The 22214-nt window shown below is 37.5% G+C and overlaps 1 protein-coding gene across 2 annotated transcripts; it reads left to right on the top strand.

Annotated features, from left to right (window-relative positions):
- The first annotated feature begins 766 nt into the window (after positions 1–766).
- On the top strand, positions 767–19088 carry HAT1 (histone acetyltransferase 1). 2 transcript variants are annotated; one of them, XM_032114527.1, is made up of 11 exons: positions 768–852; positions 1857–1928; positions 2246–2321; positions 3983–4103; positions 9434–9613; positions 9845–9966; positions 10467–10571; positions 10905–11011; positions 13445–13596; positions 14841–14957; positions 18693–19088. In XM_032114527.1, exons 1-11 carry the CDS (start codon positions 846–848, stop codon positions 18858–18860), a joined length of 1227 nt encoding a protein of 408 aa, XP_031970418.1. In that variant the 5' UTR covers positions 768–845; the 3' UTR covers positions 18861–19088. The 2 variants fall into 2 exon arrangements, with proteins under 2 accessions (XP_031970419.1, XP_031970418.1); XM_032114528.1 differs by lacking the exon at positions 14841–14957 and having other exon boundaries at positions 767–852.
- The last annotated feature ends 3126 nt before the right edge of the window (positions 19089–22214 follow it).

Raw genomic sequence — 22214 nt, 5'->3', positions numbered from 1 at the left:
TGTCCCGGCTGCATCTCTTCCCAACCTCCCATGCAGCCCCAACATCCTTACCAGTACGGCAGTACAAAAAGCAGAAAATGCCTTGGCTCTATGTAAGCCCTGCTCAGCAGTAACAAAAACATCTCTGCATTATCCACCCTGTGTTCAGCACAAATCACAGAATCACAGGATAAGCTGAGTTGGAAGGGACCCTCAAAGATCGAATCCAACACCCCCATAAAAGGCACTGTGAAGAGTAATTCTACCCCAGCCCAAACCAGCACACAGAGTAACAGTGTGCATCAAAAGCCAGCCCTTTGAAAGAAAATTGCAGAAATCCCCATGGTCCTTCCCACAGCGGCTGTAGCAAGTGGTTCAGCATATAGCTTTTTTTTCCTCTTTACTAAAGACAAAGCTCCAGTTGTTTGCTCGGCTAAAGCGTAACTGCAGCAATGAGCAACGAGGTCTATGCGTGAAGAAGGAGCGGAGCCACTCCGAAGGACTCAGCCACTCTGAAGGCCGCTGCCGAGCCAGGGGAAGGCTCAGTCAGTCCGGCGCTCGGGGCCGGACAAGGGCAGCGGCACCGCAGACGCGACGCGCTCCGTCAGCGCGGAGCAACCCCACGTGGCAGCTCCACTGCGCATGCGCGCCAGCCGGCCCGCGTTCCCGGAGGAGCGGGGCGGAGCCGGCCGCGCGAGCGAGCGCGAGGCTCGAGGCAGCGTTGGGCATGCGCGCGGGCTGCGCGCGCCGCACGGGACAGCCATTGGCTCCCCGCCGGGTTTCGGCGGGCGGAAGCGGAAGCGCTCGGGCGCGCATTTCCGCCGGGCGGGCGCGCGGGTTGATTCGCTGTGCGCGGGGGCTCGGACATGGCGGGTGAGTCCCGGCCGGGCCCGGCCGCTCGGGGAGCGGGCGCTGCCGGCGCCTCGCTGTGAGGGGCAGTAGGACCTCGGGGGGAGCGCTGTGACCGGGGGGCAGGGCAGGGCAGGAGAGTACGAGTTCGGGGCCGACGGACGGCGGTGAGCGCGGGTGGAGGGGGAATGGGGCGTGAGGGTGGGGAGCGCGGCTGACTCTCTGCCCCCCGGCTCTGATGGTCTTGCTGCTGCTGCTGTCCTCGGCCTCACGGCCCCCGCGGTCTGGTAGTGTTAAACCAGAGTGTATCTCCGTGTCTACGTCCACGAGTTTGCTGGGGGTGGACAGGGAATAGAAAACACGAAAATGTTTTTACTTAAAGTTTCCTACCTGAAGTAAGATACAGAAGAACTTTCTTAGGATACTTTTAGAATGAAGGGGAGCTATGCTTGTAAAGCATTTGGAACATACCTGAAGTGAAACATGTCTTCTCTCCTGGATTATGGTGTGGAAAACAGACTAATTGTAGTTTATGTGCATTTTTCTTCTACTTCCGCTCTGGAAGAGGAGTGCTGGCTAAATAATTGCTAGTGGTATACGTGCCACTGTAGTTGATGTACACCTGTTTATGAAAATGACTTAATGCAAACACTTGAAATGTCCTGACACATTACTTAAATAACATGTTAGACTGAATTCGTATTTTGTTACTTATATCTTTAAATATATGTCTAATTCGTAATAACTGAATACTTAATATTTTTATGGTAATGACTTTAATTCTCAGAAACTAAAGAGAGATACTTGTATGCTTTCTAGTTCTTGTTTCTAGTTCAAGAAAACTGCATGAGATAGATCTCTATTCTCTGTATTGATGTGTTGTGACATATTGTAGCTTTTTTAAATTTTGTTCAGCAGTTTTGTGTTGTGTATTTTTTCTTGGTTTATGACCCTTTTTCTAAGATAGAGTCTGAGTAATAGTGACAGACTGAACACCTCAACTGTCAAAAAAACCCCTTTTTTTTCAGGACTTACTGCTATGGAGAAGAAGTTGGCTGAATACAAGTGTAATACAAATGAAGCAATTCAGCTGAAGCTAGGTAATACCGCTTTTTAAATATTATACAAATGATACTGAAGTATTTTAGTACCTTCCTATAAAATATATACATGTATACATCTGTGTCAATTTCTCAGTCCTAGTCTGATTAATGATATGATATTCTCAGATCAAATAACATGCATCTAAGTTGTACAGGATGCCTTGATTTCATTTTTATGCCACCCTAACATAGTTTCTTAATTGAAGTTGTCTGACTAGTGGAAACGTCCATGAACAGCTAGCAGGGCATAAAACAATGTGGATAAACAAATGGAAGATGGCGATTTGGTCATGCTCTTTTTTTTTTTTTCTCAGTTCGCTTTCCTGAGGATTTGGAGGATGACAACACAACATTTAATCCTGAGTATAGCCATCAAGTGTTTGGAGATGAGTAAGTTAAAGTTTCCAGATTCAAATTAATAGGTCCTGAAGAAGAAAGTCGCTTTTAAATCATTAAAAACCAAGAAATCTTGCTAATATCAAGTGCCAGGGAAGAAGTGCTGCCCTGATGCTGCTGCTACACTTGCTGATGCAGGCCAGGATGCCACTGGCCTTCGTGGCCACCTGGGCACGCACTGGCTCATGTTCAGTCAATTGTCGACCAGCACCCCCAGCTCCTTTTCCACTGGGCTGCTTTCCAGCTGCTCTTCCCCAAGTCTGTTACTTGTCATTGTGACCCAAGTCCAGCAGATAACACTCCTGTCCAGCCTAGTGTTGTCTGCCGTCTGGCTTAGTGAGCATTCAGGTCACTGATAAAGGCATTAAACAGGGCTGACCCCAACACTGAGCCCTGGGGAACACCACAGGGGATCAGCTGCCTGCTGGATTTGACTCCATTCCCCACCGCTCTTTGGCCGTGGCCATCCAGACAGTGAAGAGTACACCTGTCCAGGCCATGAGCAGCCAGTTTCTCCAGGAGAATGCTGGTATCAAAGTCTCTCCTGAAGTGTAGGTAGAAAAGTATTTTTTCTTTTATTTTGAGTATACTGAATTAATTAGTGCTGGTGTCATTTATTATTTTCAGTAGAGTGATATTCAACAATCTGGGCATAGTTTAAAAAAACCCAACAATAACAACAAAAAAATATCGAGGAAAATTCAGCTGCATGTTTCTGTGGACTTCTTTAAGTAGTTATGTGTCTTAATTTCAATTTTCTTTTGAAAGCATTCTAAGTACTCCAATTAGGATGAACTACCTATATTAAATGTCATAAATTAGTTACACTATTGCATATCAACTGCACCTATCATTGACAATAATTATAATTTTAGTAAGCAGAGGACTCTCCGATCTGTTAGTTTAGCTAACAAGCAAATTCTTGTTCAGGCACTTATATTTCAAATTTTAAATTATGAATGTATTACCATAGAAGAAAAATCCCAGTAAAAAAAAGTTTTAGCTATGCTTTAAAATAGCAAAAAAATTGGCCTGTTTCTTTGTGAACATTACTGTTTTATGCAGATTTTTTTTTCAGAAAAGAAATTGTCTATTCTTCATAAGAGTATAGGGTTTGTGTTCAGGCAGCTCATATTTTCAAAGTATAAAAAAGGCTTTTTTATTCTATACTTTTTTTGCATATACTAGTTTCTGGTTAGATTGGATAACTAAATAGAAACTGTCGACTAAAAGCTGTCTACATATTGCTACACCTGGTTATCTGTGCTTCGTACGCTATAAATTGAAGTAGTTTATTCCAAAATATTATACTACACTGCAAAGTAATTTTTAATAAATGCTAGCGATCAATTAACGTAAATAACTGTTAATGAGTTAAAGCTGTTGAAAAAGTATAAACACAGTATTAGCTGTTTCAGGTATTCTCTCCTGAGCTATCACAGTAAGGACACAGTCACTGCCTTGCTGAGTTTAGAATATTTCCATTAAAGGAGCGAAACAGTACAAGCAGTGTAAGGCATGATCTCTGTCTAGACAGTGCACATCCAGTTTGACTCCCTTTTCCTACTAGGAAGCTTACTTTACCTTACTGGTAAGGATTATGTGAATGTTTTATTATGTATAGAGTTCCTGGTTGTTATTTTCTCCTTTCTCAGTGAAGTTGCTTTTGGCTACAAGGGACTGAAGATCCTCTTGTATTATATTGCTGGAAACCTGTCAACGCTCTTCCGCGTTGAATACACCTCGAAAGTAAATGAGAAGTTCGACTGTGTGGAGGTAAGTGCAGGTCTGCTTCTGTCTTTAACGTAACATTGATAAGGTTTACTTTGGTATGGACAGGAATTCTAGGTTTAGATTTAGCTCACCTAAATGTGATTTACATTAAAAGCAAACAAACAAAGCTTCCTTTTGCTAAGCTAACAAAAAGCTTTGAACTTCATCTACAGATTTCCCATTCTCTCACTACAGTACAATCAAAATTGTGTCAAACAGAACAGTCAGATGTCAGGAGCTGATACCAAAACCAGTTCCACAAAATAAACCTCAACTTGGCATGTCTATATTTTCATATTAACTGTGACCAGGAGGAGGACTAGCATTGGTGGAGTTTGATTGAGAGAATTCAGTGAGAAGGAAAAGGAGGTTTCTGTAAGCACTTCATGAGATAGTAGGCTTGACTGTGTCTCTCTACATGTGGAGATAAAGTAAGGCAGAAAACAGATTGTGAAGTTCTGCATGGGTGTCATGTATGCTTTACATCTTACTTAAAGGAATGTGATAATACAATTACCTGCAGGGGGTTTTTGTTTGGTTGGTTTTTCTTTTTCCTGCAGGTTTTCTAAGCTTACAGAATACTTGTAGAAGAGCTTTTTTTTTTTTTTCCCCTCTCCTACTGTCTATGTGCTCTCTGAATATGACTTCAGGCTGTATTTAAGTTAGTAATTTCACATTCATCGGAGTTTATTTAAATAATTGCAAGGAAAGGCCTATTTTCAAAGGAGAAATACATTGGAATTAATTCATTAAATTAATTTTAAAGATTTGTCCTTCCTCATTCTGATTATATTCAGTTCAACAGGCTAAGATCCTGGATATGTCTTAAATACTTTGGAGGCTGGAGCAACATGTCTCAGGAGTGAAAGGTCATGCTCTTCAATCTTATGAAGGTTTTTTTTGGGAAATAAGGGAAAAAAAAGGAAAGACTGTTGGCAATGTAGTAAACATATTAAAATCAAATGGTCCAACCTTTCACCGGTATAATTTCAAAACAGTCAGAACAGGAATCTGCACCATAGCAGCTTTTTACTTTGTCTATTTTCCGTACAAATGGCAAACCCAATTTACTTACCTGGAGGTCTAAACAAGGTGAGTCTTGCCCTATGCACACTGCAACTTTTTTGATTTCTCAGAATGGTTGCTTTTTTCAAGCCCTGTTTCCTATACTGAATTTTTCCTCCAATTCCTTAAGGGATTAAGATGGGGACAAAAAAGATCTTTTTTGAGCAACACTTCTGTATGCTTTCCAGAGCATTTACGTGCTTTGACTGAAGGGGAAGGATGTGGTTGCTTTCTCTGTGCTTCCCTTAGTGTTACTAGCGCTGTACATTCAAATAAGCTGCTTGTATTGCTATATCTAAACATACGTAGGAAAAAAGATACGGCTGTAGTCAATCTTTCTGCATTTGTATTTGCCATCAGTTTAACCACCCAAAGATAGGCATTTGCAGAGGTTGAAACATAAGCTGTCATTACAGCAGGATGTTGATTTGAATGCATATTAACATTTATTTTTCTAAATTAACTATTTGCTCCTTGATGATAATTATACTAGGATGCAGACTATCCGCCACACATGACAGATAATCTTGTGCTGTGAATAGATGGGGTTTAGGAAAGGACAGCAGTTTCTGCCTTTACTATAACTGGTTACAAGTAAGTTGGTATTAGTGCTCCATGAAGTTATTCACATCTTAGGATTTTTTATCCAAATACCCATACAAGCCCATTCAACAGCAGGTGATTTTATTCTGTAATATTGAGTTTGGTTTCATTATCTCTAAAGCAGCTGCTACTATCTCTGCTAGGGACTGACAGAAGTATTCATCCCAATGCCACTATTTTTTTTTCCTCCAAGATCTTTTTGAACATGAGGAAGTGATACTATCCTGAAATGTCAAAAGGCAGAACTCCAGTCATATTTATGCATCTTAACATGGTTTAGGTCCATCTTTAAGAAGATATTATTGGGGAAGGCTCAGCGAAGTATGATCATGTTTTGAACAGAAGTTCGCACTTCATTTAGTGAAAGTAGACAGAGTTTATCCCTTGAATTGATTCTTTCAAATAACTGAAGAGAAACTGCTTTCTTCCAGTGTAAATATTAATAGCAATGACCTCTGAGTTGCTTGCTGCTTTGAGATTTGCAGCTGTTCCAGTATCTTCCTTTTCATCTGTGTTTTATGATGGGGTAGGGGTAAAGTTTTATTTCACTAAACTTTGCATCTTGCTTTGCAGCTAGTCTATACATTTGCTTTCTACAAAAGTTAATTGAAAAGTATTCTTTCAATGTTTGGTGCTTTTTTAGTGTAATACTGCTGATCACTCCATTGCTCCGCACTGAAATATGTGCATACAATTTTTAGAGAAATCCAACTTTCAAATATGCTTCTATAGTTATTTTAAATTAAATCACTTTGAAACAGCATCTACATGCTGTGCAAATGTCATAGCTGCCTATTAGTACAAAAATAATTTCTGTATTAAAACTACCCAGAGTTAAATGTTATGTACAAAGAGACATTACACACTTAAGCAGTCCTACTACAAATCAAGTGTAGTTAGAAGCCTATACCAGACTCTTTGTCATCACCTCACATGATTCTGATTGTGAAGGTCATACATTACAGGCAGCACTTACATGAACCATAAGCTCAACAACTCATGGCTGGCTTACTTCAGGTTTTTGCATGCTTTATTGTAAGTGGCTTTGCCTATGTTAAACATTGCTGCAGTAGTCAACAGGATTGTTTTTTTGGAGAGAAACTTGTGTGCATCCATACGAGTATCTTGCTCTGATAAAAGAAATTAACCTTTCACCAATATCAAAGAAAAGAACAAGGAAAGGCAGTAAACACATTTAGGTAGCTCCTTGGATTATGGGCACCTGAGAGAGAAACGTTTGGAAAGGACCTGCTAAGTAATGATTGTGTCCATTAAAAAGTCCGGGTATTAATGAAATAAATTCTTTTCTAGGTGGTTGATATATCAAGATTACAGTATTCCAGGTCTTACTAGCTGAAAATTGCATGGCTTAAACTTCTGCCACTGCTCAAACTGGGGATTCTGGGATTTGGTCTCTAAGGAGGAGAGATGCTGTTAACTGTAAAAGTCATTAAAGACTATGGTTTCTTGTGTCAGACGCCATTCCAAGGGGAGAGAATTTTTAGGAGACAATAGGTGAAAATATGTTGTGGTCATACAGAACTGAGATGTATTAGCCAGTGCTTTATTTGCTAAGCCGCTGTCATGTTTTAATTCCTTCTATTGTATTGAAAACAAGACTTTTCTGTGGTGGCAGCCAGTGATGGATGGAAACCTTACAGGCTTTGAGCAGGTGACAGTTTGGCTTCCTTCTCACCACTAGTGAAGAAACTTACAAATGTGAGGAGAAGCAAAATTACTTAAACATTATGTATAAGTACTTCTTACTGTATATTCACCCTTTTTAGATGTCATCCACATAGTCTGAGTTTTTGTACTGTTGCTTGGAAATACTGCTTTAATTCTAGATTATTTTTACGTGCTTATTCAGCTATATAAAATGCAAGTCACTCTGGATTCTTAGTTGTGGTTTCCTACAGCTCTGTCAGTAATGCAGACTTAAGATCTGTGTAAACAATGCATTTGCACAATTTAAAAAAAAAGGCATTTCCAATTTGTGTTTCATAAAAACACCTTTTTTAATGTAGTTCATTGATTCCGAATAAGTGGCTGGGTTTGTGTAATGCCCTTAAATAAGTGTAAAGAAAATGTGTTTTAGCTAATACTGGTTTATGAAGAATAGCAAAGGCTCCAACAAATTATCTTTGTTTTGAGAATGAAATGATTGTAAAGATTGTACATGTTTTAACTGAGTTCTTACACCAGGTATTGCAGAGCTGTATTTTAACTGCTTAATAGCTCTCTCTCTAAATATAAATATAGATGTTGGTAGTACCAAACCATTAAGAATAAAACTTGTTTGTGCTGAACTAAATCTATCTTTTTCTGCACTAAAAATGTAACTGAATGCTAAAGTGCTATTCATTTGCAGGTGCATTGCTTCTGCTTAAGGACCCATGGTTGAAAGGACAGGAATTAGTAGCATGTTGTATTAGCCTTTTGTAGTGTATTTTGTTCTAAGCATCTTAATTTCCCTGTTTTGAATGCTAAGTAGCAAGGGTCTTGGTTTTGAACTAATACCCATCATGCATGTAAACGGTGTGAAAGAGCTGCTTAGTAAGTTAACACAAAGTGTTCTTGTGTCCGTCCTTGTGGAAATAGATACAATACAAACATTACAGCTGAACTCACGGCAAACTCCATTAAGTAAAAACCTGGATTCATTGTCCAGAAGAAAGTTTGAATTGAATGTAAGCTCATTTTGTTGAATGTAATGTCAGGCTTTTAGGGGTTGTATTGAGGAGTATGGTTTTGTTAAGTTGGGACCAATTCATTAAGTTTTATTGCCTGGTGAGAAGCAGTAATACGTTATTGTGAAGCTTCATCAAATATTCATGGTTAAAAAGAAGTAGTAAATGTATTCAATCAAGTGGTCTTTTGGGGGTCTGAAAAGGATTATGAAGTCTGCTCAGCTGATGGTCTCTAACTTTGGTTATCTGAAAAGAGTAATCTCTGAATTAAATTTTGGTGTCAGAATATTTTGTCTTCCACAGTATGTTAGACTACAGGTCAGATTTGCTGACAGTATTCATAAGTTGTACTATTTTATGTCAAACTTTGTTTTCAAAACTTTCTTTTATTAGAATGCAGGATGTGGTTGTCAGGGTTTGTACTGTGTTTTGCAGCTGATTCTATAGACAGGCATTTCAAGCAGGGGGCCATAAGAATGCAAGAGTGTGCTAGCTGTCACTTTCTTATTTGGGAGCTACTGTTTTTGATCTTTGTCCCTTTTTCTCTACTTAGTTCTGCATCACCTAATACCTCTTGTAAGCTGCTTGTTTGGGAACCTGAGTTCTACAAGGCTGTGTAGCATAGCATAGTCTTCATGAGTTGGTGTCTGGAAAGTCTTGGTTTCTGAACATGCTGCACTTAGAGAGTAGCTATCAATGCTCTTAGTCAAACTTGGACAAATATAACAATCTCTAAACATAAAAATGTTCATGAACTTAGGCTGTAACCAAGAGCCTTCTGATGCTTACAATGGCTGGATTGTGGCATGAATGAACAACAAGAATGCTTGCTTTTTCTTTTTTTTCCCTTTTTTTTTCTTTAAATTGCTGGTAGATACAGTATGTCTCATATATTCATTTCTTAAGCAGAACCGTGACATCAACGCTGTCTTTTTCTAATCTTCCACTGATCCTTCCCCTTTTTGTAATCTCCAGGCAGATGATGTTGAAAGTAAAATTAGAGAAATCATTCCGCCTGGTTTTTGCACAAACACTGATGACTTTGTGTCTCTGCTGGAGAAGGAGGTCAACTTCAAGCCCTTTGGAGTGCTGCTACACACATATTCTATCCATAATGAGGAAGCTGGTGAAGATATAACATACCAGATTTACAAGGTATGAAAACTTAAGTTAAACTTCTGGTTTTGAGCGACCAAATTAAATTTTATTTTGCAGAAATGCACCTTCTGTAGTGATACAACTATAATATGTAAATACTATAATTTTACCCATTTATTAATCATCAACATGCTTTTTTATGTCAGAGAATTTAATTAAGTTTTGCATATTTTTTTCCTCTTGCATCTGTAATAGGTTTCACCTGACTTCTCCTGGCTTTTTCCCTAGGCTGACATGACATGTCCAGGCTTTCGAGAATATCATGAAAGGCTTCAGACGTTCTTGATGTGGTTTATTGAAACTGCTAGCTTTATTGATGTAGATGATGAAAGATGGAACTACTTTCTAGTGTAAGTACAGTTCTAAAGCAACAGTGGACCTTATTACCTCCACAAAGCCTGCATTTTAATTGTGGCTGGCCAATTATTGGAGCAGTATAATGATATTTTTCCCAGGAAAGAAAAACTATTGTTTGTGAAGCTTGAGTTTTCCTCCATTATGCTTTGGGAAAGCTTGAGAATAGAGCTGAATTAAATGCTGTTGTCCGTTAGAGCCCTGAATGTAGGCTTAAACAGTAAAATGAGCTTTGCCTGTGTTTTCTTTTACTTGCCACCTATTCATCTTTATAATAGGCAAGTGCACTGAAGTGCTGTAAAGAGGTCTGATTTATCCAAGTTGCTGCACACCAATTAAGTGAATTGTACATTCAGAACATAGCAGGTGTACCCATTGGGCCCTCACAGAGTAGCTTGCTGACACTGAAAATTCAGTTGGAGAATGGAAAAGAAAATGGACACTGCATGGGAGCGCGACTGTAATTGACCTGCTTGGCTTTCTGTTTTATCTGCAGATTTGAGAAGTATAATAAGGATGGAGCTACGCTCTTTGCGACCGTAGGCTACATGACAGTCTATAATTACTATGTGTACCCAGACAAAACCCGGCCACGTGTAAGGTAATTGGCGGTGTAACTCGTGCCTTGCCTTTTATTTCAGAAGAGGGAACTGCTGAAGTTCCCAATACTTGTTTATAATAGTGTTGATTTGTTTAAAAAAATCCCCATTATTAGCTGTCTATGCACTGATTTATTTCATTGTTCCCTTCTTGAAGGAGAGGGAATCTCAAGTTTTGAATATTTAACAATTTTAAGATTCTGTTAAAAATTGCATTTTAACATGAAGATGGCACGCACCTTAATCTAAAATGAAATATCATTTTATTTTTAAGACTTTGCATTATGTTTGCAAATGCTTGCATTTGAACTGAAAAGGCATTCCTTTGTCTGTAGCCAGATGCTGATCTTGCCACCATTCCAAGGAGAAGGCCATGGTGCTCAGATGCTTGAAACAGTTCATAGATACTATATGTCTTCTCCTACAGTACTTGATATAACAGGTTTGTGTTAAATTTTTAATAAGCAGCTTTCACAGGTTGTTAGCCCACAAGCTAACTTTGTCCATTTGTCTGAATTTAAAGCCTTTTGAAGATTTAGCTTCTGCTCAGTTCAGGATTAATGGTACCCTGGTTTACAGAAGTGTATATAATGTAGCTTCTTAAATACTTTACTCAGAGAACAGCACGCCAGGAAAATTCAGTCCCTAGCGTGAATGGATTACCAGCTAATTAACTATTTTATTGTGAGAGACACAGCTGAGTTTGCCAAGAGATCAAGCTCTGTCAAATTCCTTGTTCAACTTACCCCATTAGCCAAAACTCAAACTTGAGGGGGGGGACACAACACACCTAACTAAAATAGCATATTAAGATTAGTGTGCAAACTGAAATTTTGCAGACAGTAAAAGTCTGTAGAGAACTTGTGCTCTAGGAGCATGTATTGCTGGCTGAAGGTATCCATGATATTAGGTGTGTGTGCGCAAATATCTAAAAATAAAAGATTGTGGAAATGGCAGGTAAAGGGTCCATGTGCATAAGAAAAATAACATTAAAAATTGCCATAAGCATGACATCAGTCCTGTGGTTTCAAGTCTAGTGTAGGAAGAAATGCAGTTCAAACACATTGACCATTCAATTCTGTGTGTAGTCTCATCTTGGTTAGAAATAACTCTCCATTCTAATTGAAATCCAATAGACCACTTGCTTTCATAATGCGTTGTTGCAAGATCATCATAAAGTAATCCACCTTGTCATTTCAATCCAGTTCGTGGGAACCTAAGAAAGTATAACTTAGTTTATGCAACAAGAACTCATGTGCATCATGTATTTATTTACTTTTTCCTTTTAATAGTACAAGCCTTTATGTAGCTTTTATAATTGAGGATGAACAAAGTCTTAGCATGGTACTGCATAAATCCTATGACGTTCATGGCTCAGTGCCTTAAGTGCAGGGTTGTAGCAAACAGTAAATCTGCACTAAAATAGGGTTCAATTTTTATGGAATGAAGCAGGAGAAAGCTTGCAATATTCTACATAGCACTCAAGTTATGAAAGTTAAGGCTCTTACAGAATTATTTATTTTCCTTTTTGAGGGGGACATTTGGCTTGGACAATTTTAATATAGCCAGGATATTTAGTTACATACCATCTAAAATTGTGAAATAAAGCATTTAACCTTTCTGGAAAGAGGAAATGACAATCTAGTTAATCTCTTTGAAAAAGGTAATTATTTACAAATTAAAATTACTTCTGAATTTCACATTTGCAACAAATATTTTGTTCGGCTTAAAGCCTGACACAAGCAAAAAATATGCTGATGGTGCTTACTGGACAGAAACTGCCTCATTCTTCTTTTAACTAATCTGAGTGCAAAAGAATGAATCAATTTAGTTTAGGGCACTTCTCCAATCTCTTTTGCAGAATATATGCTATAAGGCTTGCCATGCAAGATTATGCACAATACATTTTAACCCAACCCAAAAAATAAATTGTTAGTTGTGCGGTGCCACATACATGCAGCAAAAGCTTCTATCCTAGTCCTTCTTGGTAACTTTGTTTTGCTTTTGATCATCCTAAAACTGCAAATTTTAACTATTTACAGTGTACCTCAAAACTAAAGGAAAATACAGTTGGGATATAACCTGGTTAGCAATAAACTCCACAGTGCTAGCTCCCATAAAAATGAGTGTTGAAAGGGAAGCATGGCCCTGCTACTTCTTTGTAGTGAGCTTGTCTAAAGCAAGGAAAAGAAAATACATTCACAATGTTGTACATATTTTCCTTCTGCGTTAAATAGTTGCATATGGGCTCATGTTGATGTTAACTGAGGCTAGTTCTCAATTTCAGGGGCTTTTTTCTAAAGCAACAGTTTTGATAGCTATGCTGTCTTTAAGTAACTTGAAATCTAAGCTTTTGCTTAGGTCATTTCAGCCTTTTTATTTTGGATAATCTTGTCTGTTGGGTCCTCATACCTTTTTCTTCCTTCCTTCCTTCCTAACAAAGACTAACTCCTGGTCAATACATGACTTCAGCTAGTTTATTTGTATACAGTAGGATATTTTCACCAATCTTTTCCCATGTTTTCCCTTTCGTTTGTGTTTAGTAGTTCTACCACTGTCAAATATAGAATAGACTAAAGATAAAAGAAAAAGGGTTTATAGACTAGTCTTCTTTTCCCAATGAATTAAATGGGTTTAAACAAGTCAGTTTCATAATACTGTACAGCACTGCATACACAAAATATTAGAAGTTTCTGTGACCTGTTTGAGTCTACTGTCAAACATCTAAACCTGTGATAACAGTGCTTACAATTAAGCACAGCTGTTTATATACTGATGAATACTGTGTCTGCTGTTGTTTTCCATAGTTCTTTGTAATTACATACCAGAGATGAGAAAACAAATAATTCTGATAAGCTTTTTTTATTCTTTCTAGCTGAAGATCCATCTGAGAACTATGTGAAGCTTAGAGACTTTGTTCTTGTAAAGCTCTGTCAAGATTTGCTTTGCTTTTCCCCAGTAAAGTTAATGCAAGGTTTCAGTCAAGAAATGGTGATGGAAGCTCAACAAAAATTGAAAATAAATAAGGTATTAAATCAGTTGTAGTTGGACATATTCTTATCAAACTAGTACAATACAATTTAAACTTAGAGATGGAGACATGGAATTTACACACTGTGGCTTATTTTGACAGTTCTTAAGGATATAATCTGGAGATACGTGGCTCATGGTTTTAGATAAATGCCTTTTTTACCTACAAATTCTGTTGTAAATAGAATTTGACATGGTTTTGATTTCTTTCAAGAGTATTTGTGCAAATAAGTGTTGCTTTGGGAATGCAGAATGCTTAAGTGGCAAACACCTTACTAATGCAACTCTAAATACTTAAAGAGTTAAATTGAACAATTAAATTTTCTGGTAATCTTAAGTTATTCATTTTTGTGTATGATAGTGAAATAGCAGAGTTGCTTAATTAAAAATTATTTGAATGTGGTTTAGTGAAGACTTTAAACCTTGAGGGATGGGGACTGTGAAGCTATATTCAGATGTGTTCGTGAAAATGGTATAGCTTATATAGGGAAGCTGCATCTGCAGCCTTCTATATTTTAAACCTGAAAGGATAAATAAGTTTCATTTGGTTTTTTAACACTATATAAACATGTGCTAGTGTAGCAAACAAATCACTTTATTTTTGTTCTGTTGTTCAGCAAAAAAATACCTCGTATTAAATTCTGTTTTCATACAGATACAGCTTATACTAATATAGTATCAACATAATTTTTTTTTTTCTCCCTAGACGATGTACTTTCTGGTTCTGATACCAAAAGCACTTCAGTTTTTCCATTTACTGTTGAATTTTCTTCCCTAGTAAACAGAAAACTTTAAATATTGTTGTTTCATTTTCATATTTAGAACTTTCAGGGGGGCTTGTGAAGGGCAGTAGATACATGTGGATTATTAAAATTAGCCAAGTGGATACTGATTGGTATTGCTTAATGTCACTCTAGTTCCAGTTCTTGTTCTTAGAAGTGTTTTTGGACTCTGGCTTCTGGACTTTCTGCTGTTCACTTAGAGCAAGTCCTTGAAGTACCTCTACAGCTGGTGCAGCACTTGAAAGATCAGACACTGGCTGCATGGAAGAAAATGATTTTGAAGTGAAAATAAAAATATTTATTCATTGAACCCACCAGATAGGAGGACAGATTTGTCCATACCCCTGTCTTCTGATAAGATGAAGAATTACTCTAATATTTCAGTATTTCTTCACTTGGAGTTCTGTTGAGTGACCTCTTTATTCAGATGTGGTTTTTATTCTCCTTTCTGTTCATTAGCAACACACAAGACGAGTTTACGAAATTCTCCGATTGCGTGCAACAAATATGGGTGATGCAGAACAGTCCAGAAGCTATCGGTTGGATGTTAAAAGAAGACTGATTGGGCCCTATAAGGTGTATATGACTTAAGTATCATTTAAAATTTATTTCAAGGCTAATTATACTTGATTTTACTTTCATTTCCATGAATGTAGTTGATGCCAATTATGTTGCCAATCAACTACCATTAGTTATGCAGTGTTCAACTGACATATATACAGATGCAGAGGACATTTGTACATAGCAGCACTGAAGATCATGTGTTTGGCTCCTGACTGTTTTCTGCCCAGTTTCAGCAGGAGGTTACTATTAAGCTTACTCTATCTAGCTACAAGTGGCATTATGCCCAGGTAGGTTTAAGGGGGAGAAAATAGTCAGTTAACTGAAGAGGTTAAAAACAACAAGCCAGAAATTTGAGGAGAGATAAAGTTTGCACTGCAGACTAGGTATAGTTTAGGTTGCTGTTCTAATTCTTTGCTAGGTCTTAAGAAAACAGCTTGCTAGAAGTAATCAAGTCATGTCAACATAGAACTCCATGCAGATAGAATATAAAATAATACTGGCAGTAAAATTCAAGCAAGTACTAAACTTAGGACCAAGTAATTTTCTTAGTTCCTATTAATTATGCATCCTAGGATTTTCAGTGTGGTTGGTCTGTGTTGCATAAACTGACCCTTTGAGATACAGATTTTAAAAATAATATCCTAGTGGCTAAAGGCATCAGTCCTTGTGTCAAGAGTCAGAAAGGCCACAAATAAATCTAGGTTTATTGCTGTAACTAGCATGTTAGCTACTGTTGTCAGTTAAGTACTTGCCAAGCAACCCAAAATCCTCTATATAAAGCTACACAGGGTACAATGAGTACCTCGATTAGCTTGAAAGCCTTCCTAAAGCAGCATTTACCCTGTTACACCAAAATAACAAAAATGTGCTTGTAATCATGTTGGGCTTACAGGGGCTGTTAGTAGAAATGAGAGGCCAGCATTGTATTAAGTACCTATCTGATCTGGTGATAACTCTATGTCATGCTGAGTGGCAGGACCTTAATCAAAACACGCTCTCTTTCACGAGTGTCTTGTCTCATTCGCTAGATTTCACCCAGTGTCCACTACAAATAAGGTGATTTTTCAGCAACTGTTTTTCATGACTAATGCATGATTTCAATTCACTCACTCAGAACTGAGGTCCTGTAGGCAAAATCCAAAATTCCATAAGCAGCTTCAATTCTAGTGCTTCTAGCAGCTGTTTCCACTTCAGCCTTTGCACACAATAAGTGCATGGATAATGAATGGATTTTGTATTGCTAAGTATGCGATATTGCTACTTTAGAACATTGCTTTTTTAGTTTTTTTGTTATCTCAGTGTGGATTCAAAAGAATCCTTAAAGCAGCTAACACCTTTTTTCCCTGATCTTAAATTTCGTGTTCTGAAATAGTCATCTTGTTTATGGTAGCTCTTCTTAGTAAATAGCTTACTCATACACTCATTTAAACAATTAAATTTTAGTCCCAGTGCTGTTTTCAAAAACTTTTCAGAAATGTAATGAAACTCTCTTTTAATATAGAGAGGGTAATTTTGTGGGGGGAACCAAACTTCATAAACATATAATCAGGAATATTACTGCATACTCTAATACTGGTATCATTATTATATAAACCGTTGGATAGCTTCATTTGAACAGTGCTGTACAGATGTAGAATAATTCTAAGTTGACACTACCTTAGTTTAATAAAAATGGTATTCCATCTTAGAATTATTTCCTGGCTAACATTAGCAGTGAAAAAAACTATATGCAGAAACCTCAGGGGGGAAAACATGTAATACCTCTGCTGCCCTTGAAGTTGTTACATTAGCAAGGAGGCGGTTGCTAAAGATACTGAGACCTTTATATATGTGGCATCACTAGACTGGAATGACTGGTGCAAAAGGATGTGTTGCTCTCTGTATAAGTAGTACTTATATAGGAAATAAAAGAATTGGTATATTAGTGACCAGGGCGTCATGCTAAGGTAATTTAAAGGATGAGCAGCTTGTGAAATTTCAGTTTCACTGTGGCTTCTCCATTTCTGATGAACTCTGCTATTTATTAGTGAACTGTGCTGGTAGATATGTCTCCTTGATCAGGTCTTTGTTCTTCTTGTCATCCCTGTTGGAAGTAAATACCACTGCTGCGCTGCTTTTCTTAATTGTAATACTTTGTTTGCTACTTGAAGAAAATATGCTTTTCTGCCCAGCCCAACAACTTGCTCCCAAAGCATCCTCTTGAAATTGCCCAGGTAAAATGTTACTGATGGCAGTTTTCAGAATCTTGTCTACCTGGATATGCTTGTAGTATATTTGGCGGGGAAGCGGATATTGAAATGACTGGTTATCTGAAACATGCAAAGAGTTTGCTTTTTAGCAATAATCTGGAACTTAAAGATGGCCTAATGCTACAGTATCAGATGTATTGAGCATTTAAAAGCTGGCACCCTTTTTTCAGAACTAATGTTGATAACCTAAACAGATACCTCCTGTTAATTAGGCAGACTTTGAATTAATTCTAGAATAAAGCTTTAATTGTTCTAGTGACAGAAGCTTGGCTAGACGGTACTCATTTCTATTTTCATTTGGGCAGCTCATCATATGTTTTGAGTACCTTACTCATTTTGACTACATAGAGCTAATGTGAATCTAAAATTTAAACATCTGTGCTGCTTTTCACATACTTTCAACAAGGAAAGGTTTCTTGATTATTGGCCAGAAATGTTCCTGAAGGCCTCATCAGGACTTAAGTACAGAACCTCCTTTTCTGAACTGAACTTTGCCTATCTGTGGAATCTTTGGGAGATTATAAAAGTTTTTCTGGTCTTACTCATTTACTGTTTACTGTAGTTTCCACTCCTCCTTCCTGACCCTCTGCATCAATCACAGAAAGAAGACAAATAGTTCATAAGTGTGAAATTAGAGCACAGAAGGGCTTTGATTTTGAGACAGTTAGAAATAGAATAATTTGGTGAAATTTTGTTGTTTTAATACATCTGATTCCCTAGGTATTGCTAAGATTTATTGGTAAGATACCAGGCATACATAATGCTTTTTTTATTTTTTTAAATGAAATGTTGAATGATATTCTGCTTTTACAAAGCAAGAGAAGACTGAAGAATGGAAAGTACCTGAAGAACTGAGTAGTTCAGAAATAAGTATCAGCTGTATAAAAGTATATCTGGGTAAAGAAAATACAAAAGTATTTTGAGGTGTTTTTAAGAAACAGGTAAAAATCACATGTCACAGAGCAAGGACAATTCATCATCTTCTGTACAAATATGTTTATGCTTATAAATAATCTTACTGCATTTCAGTGCTGCTACTGCTAGTCCCTGGTGACTTGAATAATTTGTAAGAATTTGTGAAACTTTTCTGTGTACTGGAGACTTAAAATTAATTTTTTATAGTCAGTTATAGGGAAATTAGTTGGCTGAACAGTCATGTGATGGGACACCAATGTAATTAATGTCAATGTAGGACTAAATATCCTGGTCAGATTTCTACAGTCAAGTTTCTCATGCCACACATCTTCAGTAATAGGTGTACTGTTAGACTTACCTGGAACAAAATTTGAAACCATTCTTCCGTTCACTACCTCATTGGCAATAGAGAAACTATGAGCCTTTAATAGAACAAATTTACTAATCAAACATTGTTACTGCTTCTCTTGGGATTAGGGACATCTTAAAGAACTAGATACTGAAATGGAATAAATTTTAATGAAATACCATATTCTTTATAATTACTGGTTGTGTTCAAACTACTATTTGTTTGATTGCTTAGAAAAAACAGAGAGAACTTGCCAAGATGAGAAGGTGTCTAAGACCAGAGGAGATGACTAATCAGTTGAACCAAATAGACCTAAGCTTGCAACGTGAACAGTTAGAAGAGAGCTTCCAACAGCTTGTTTCAGATTACCGAAGAGTCCTAGAACGACTTGCACAAGCATGAGGATCCTACCTGTACAGGAAACTTGCAGATATCTATACAGTGTTGTAAAGCACATCCTTAATTGCTACTTAACTGCAAAAAATCTCATGTGACGTTTTAATCACATTAAAGGTGACTTGTGTTTCTGTGCATTTTGAATATTTTCTATTTTTGTGTTGTAGATTTTAAAATGTTGTACTTTAGGTTTGGGGGCACTTCTTGATGAAATAAACAATGTAGATTCTCAGATACAGTGTTACTTCAATTGTATGAATTTTCTTCTACCCTTTTGTTTTGATCAAGACTGAATATATATTTGAATAGCAAGTTAATATATCAATCTAAGCAATCTCTTAAATTTCTCCTAACCTGATTCTCCTCGGGCTGTTCTCCTTGGATCCTATTGTACGGTGTATGGCCTGTGCAGGTTTAATGTCACAGGAGCAGGTTACAAGATTGGTTCTGTGGTGTCTCGGGTGTTTCCTGTGTACAGACTCTTTACCCTTTGCTAAAAGTGGATCCTGCTGCTGGAAGCTAACAGACCCATTCTGTTTAAGCCTCTAAAGTGCCTGAAGCACATTCTTTTTTAAACCCTCAAGTTTTCAGGTTTATGATTTTCAGGAAGATACCTCACAGTTGGGGAGCCATCCAAGACTTTGTGAGGACTCCAAAAGCACTCCTACTGGTGAAAGAAACAAATCTGTAGGAAGCAAGTGCCTTTATATAGTTCCTTGATTCTATTCTGCTATCCCTTACTTCTCAGACCTGAGGTTAGTTCTTAAAGATCCTGTCAGTCCTCCCTCAAAGGAAAAAATTTTCATCTTTTCTGGTAGTTCAGACTTTAGAGAACTTAGTCTGAATAAGGATCATTGAAATTTATTAACCATGTTTGATGGTGCTAATGGGATTCAGGTCCAAGCTTTCAAAACTGGAGTTTTTAGGTTGACAGTTCTCCACTATCTGATGTGATGTGGAGGAAGTGAAATAATTTTTAAGTGTTTAGAATCTGTGGCATTTTTTGTATTTTCTATTAAATTATTTTTAGAAATTTTACTTTTGGATTAGGATATCTTTTCTGTATGATATGTCTTTCATCTACTATAGTATCCAAATCTATTAATCAGTAGTAACAATTGTTAAAAGACCTTTCCTGATAGTAGTAAGTCTAAGTTGGGGAACTTGGGCTTTGTTTTTTTTCTTTGGTTGGTTTTGGTTTTTTATTGAACATGTTCAGATCTTGGTGATAAGTCAGAAGTGGGAAAGATGAACTGAAGAATTGTGCTTAAATTTGGTTCCTGCATAGAGATCCAGGATACTTGCGGTGCTTCTGGGGCAGCCTGCACTAACACTCCCTGATCTTAAGCCATTTAAGGAACTGTAGGAGTGACAAGAAGAAACACTGCCTAATGGGCTGTTTGCCCACTTAGAAATTACTGAGCCAGAAAGCACAGAATTGCTTTCCTTAATCACAATTTTCTTTTGCTATTCACAAATAGTGAAACTTCTCTCACGCAGTGAGGAGGGCAGATATATTTTTTCATAACGCACCAGAATTTTTTTTTCTTTTTATGCTGACACAGTTGAAAGAGTTTGAACTAGTGCTTCCAGTTCCTTTAGTGGTTTCTCATTCCAGTATGGTCTTGGGAATATTCTCAGATGTTGGGATGTGCCTGTGAACTGCAAAACTGCGTGGCAGGAAAAATGGGAATAAACAGCCTCTTAGAGGCTAGAAACTTTGAATCCTTCCATCCTGCAGCAGATTACAGCTTCTGCAGCTCAGCTGCCAGGAAAGACCGTGTGAGTACACACTAATCCATTACAGTAAATTAAGTCAATTATCTGAAGCAATCTTCATCAGCAAATTAAACTAGCGCTGCTGACTTTGCCTGAAGTGGTCTTAACAGTCTGGACTATCCCTTGGCAAAGAGAAGGAGGCAATAATCTTGTTGGACAGCTAGAAAACTGCAACAGCTCTTCTGACACTGCTTGGGGGGGCATATGCCAGTTTCCTTCAGTAGGCTTCTGGGGTGCATCTGTTCAAGCTAACATTTTAGAGACTATGCATTCATGGTGGAATTGACTAAATACCCAGATCTTAGGATTCTACTACATGAAGTTCTAGCTTGCCAGTCCAGGTATTTTGTTCATGCCTTTCAACAGGATAAATTTCACCTACAAGTGAGCTTCAGGATGCTAGTCTCAGAAGTACACACAGCAGCAACTCCAGTTGTTCAGTGAGTCATACTGTGAAATAAAAAGTTTAATACTATTTATAAAAGTTTAATAAGTTTTGTGTAATGTTTGTATTAATGTAACTAAGAACAGGAACCTCCTACTATATTTAAACAAATACTTTGTGGTGTATTACACTACTCGTGTTGTTTGACTTTTGCATGGTGAGAAGACCTGTGAGCTACTAGCAGCTGTCTGTATGGAATTGCAAGTAGATACTGGAGGGGTTCAATTGTGTGGATTTGTGAGCTGACAAATTAACACTGAGGCTTAGTAGCAACTCTTTCACTGTAGATGTTGGGAGCATGAGAATTGGATAGCTGAAGCTGAATGCTATTGGAGCCCTTTCCTATTCTGGGCACAATGTGATGCTAAAGTAATCCTGGATTAAAAATATTTTTGTTCAAATACTTAATCTGTTATCCTAGGTTTCTTAAGCTGCTATTGTTCTTTTCAGTTATTACTAGCTAACAGAAACTTAAAGCAAACACTAATTATAGTCTTACTAATAATAGGTTTATGTGACTTTTTTTCTGCATTTTGGTAAAATCCAGATTCTTCAGTCACTTCACTCAAATTTCAAGTGAAACTTTGCACAACATACTGATAAAGCATTTTAGAGAGGTTTTACATTTGAATATTCTTTTCAGAATGTGCATAAGATCTGTAAGTACATTTTTAAAGTTTTTCATTGTAGATGCTTCTGGTATCTATCTATCACTTACAAATCCAGCCACAGCAACAGTGAATCTACTTCAAGAAAATTCAGTAGGGTATCTAAAAGAGTGAATTTAGTTCAATTGGCAGACACGTGGTTTTTTTCCAATGTAAAGCTATTGTCAATGGTGCTAATACATAATTTTGTCCTAAGAGGTAAATAAAGCTCTGAAAAGTGTTTTATGTTCAGAAACCTGGGTCAAACTGTTCCCTTTCAGGTATTTTGAAACATAAAAGTTACCTACTGCAGATGCTAAGAAACAACTTCTTGCTCAAAAACTAATAATCTCAAGAAATACAGCAGAATACCTATAGCTTCAGAACTGAGGAAGCAAACTACCAGAAGCTGCAGGATTTGAAGGACACTAACTGGTGTAGTTGGGGGAATAAAGATCTGTGTGTTGCTGGAAGTGTCTTGGACAGCAA

The sequence above is a fragment of the Corvus moneduloides genome, chromosome 7 (genome assembly GCF_009650955.1).
Source record: "Corvus moneduloides isolate bCorMon1 chromosome 7, bCorMon1.pri, whole genome shotgun sequence".
In the NCBI taxonomy this organism is placed as follows: Eukaryota; Metazoa; Chordata; class Aves; order Passeriformes; family Corvidae; genus Corvus; species Corvus moneduloides.
Note: the sequence above shows the minus strand (reverse complement) of the source record. Positions and strands in the feature narration are given on the sequence as shown.

What these genes read in the sequence shown, in the direction of transcription:
- HAT1 (XM_032114527.1), top strand. An exon ending in AGAAGTTCGACTGTGTGGAG is followed by an intron (nt 4,104 to 9,433) that starts GTAAGTGCAGGT and finishes TGTAATCTCCAG; the next exon opens with GCAGATGATGTTGAAAGTAA. An exon ending in AGATGGAACTACTTTCTAGT is followed by an intron (nt 9,967 to 10,466) that starts GTAAGTACAGTT and finishes TTTTATCTGCAG; the next exon opens with ATTTGAGAAGTATAATAAGG.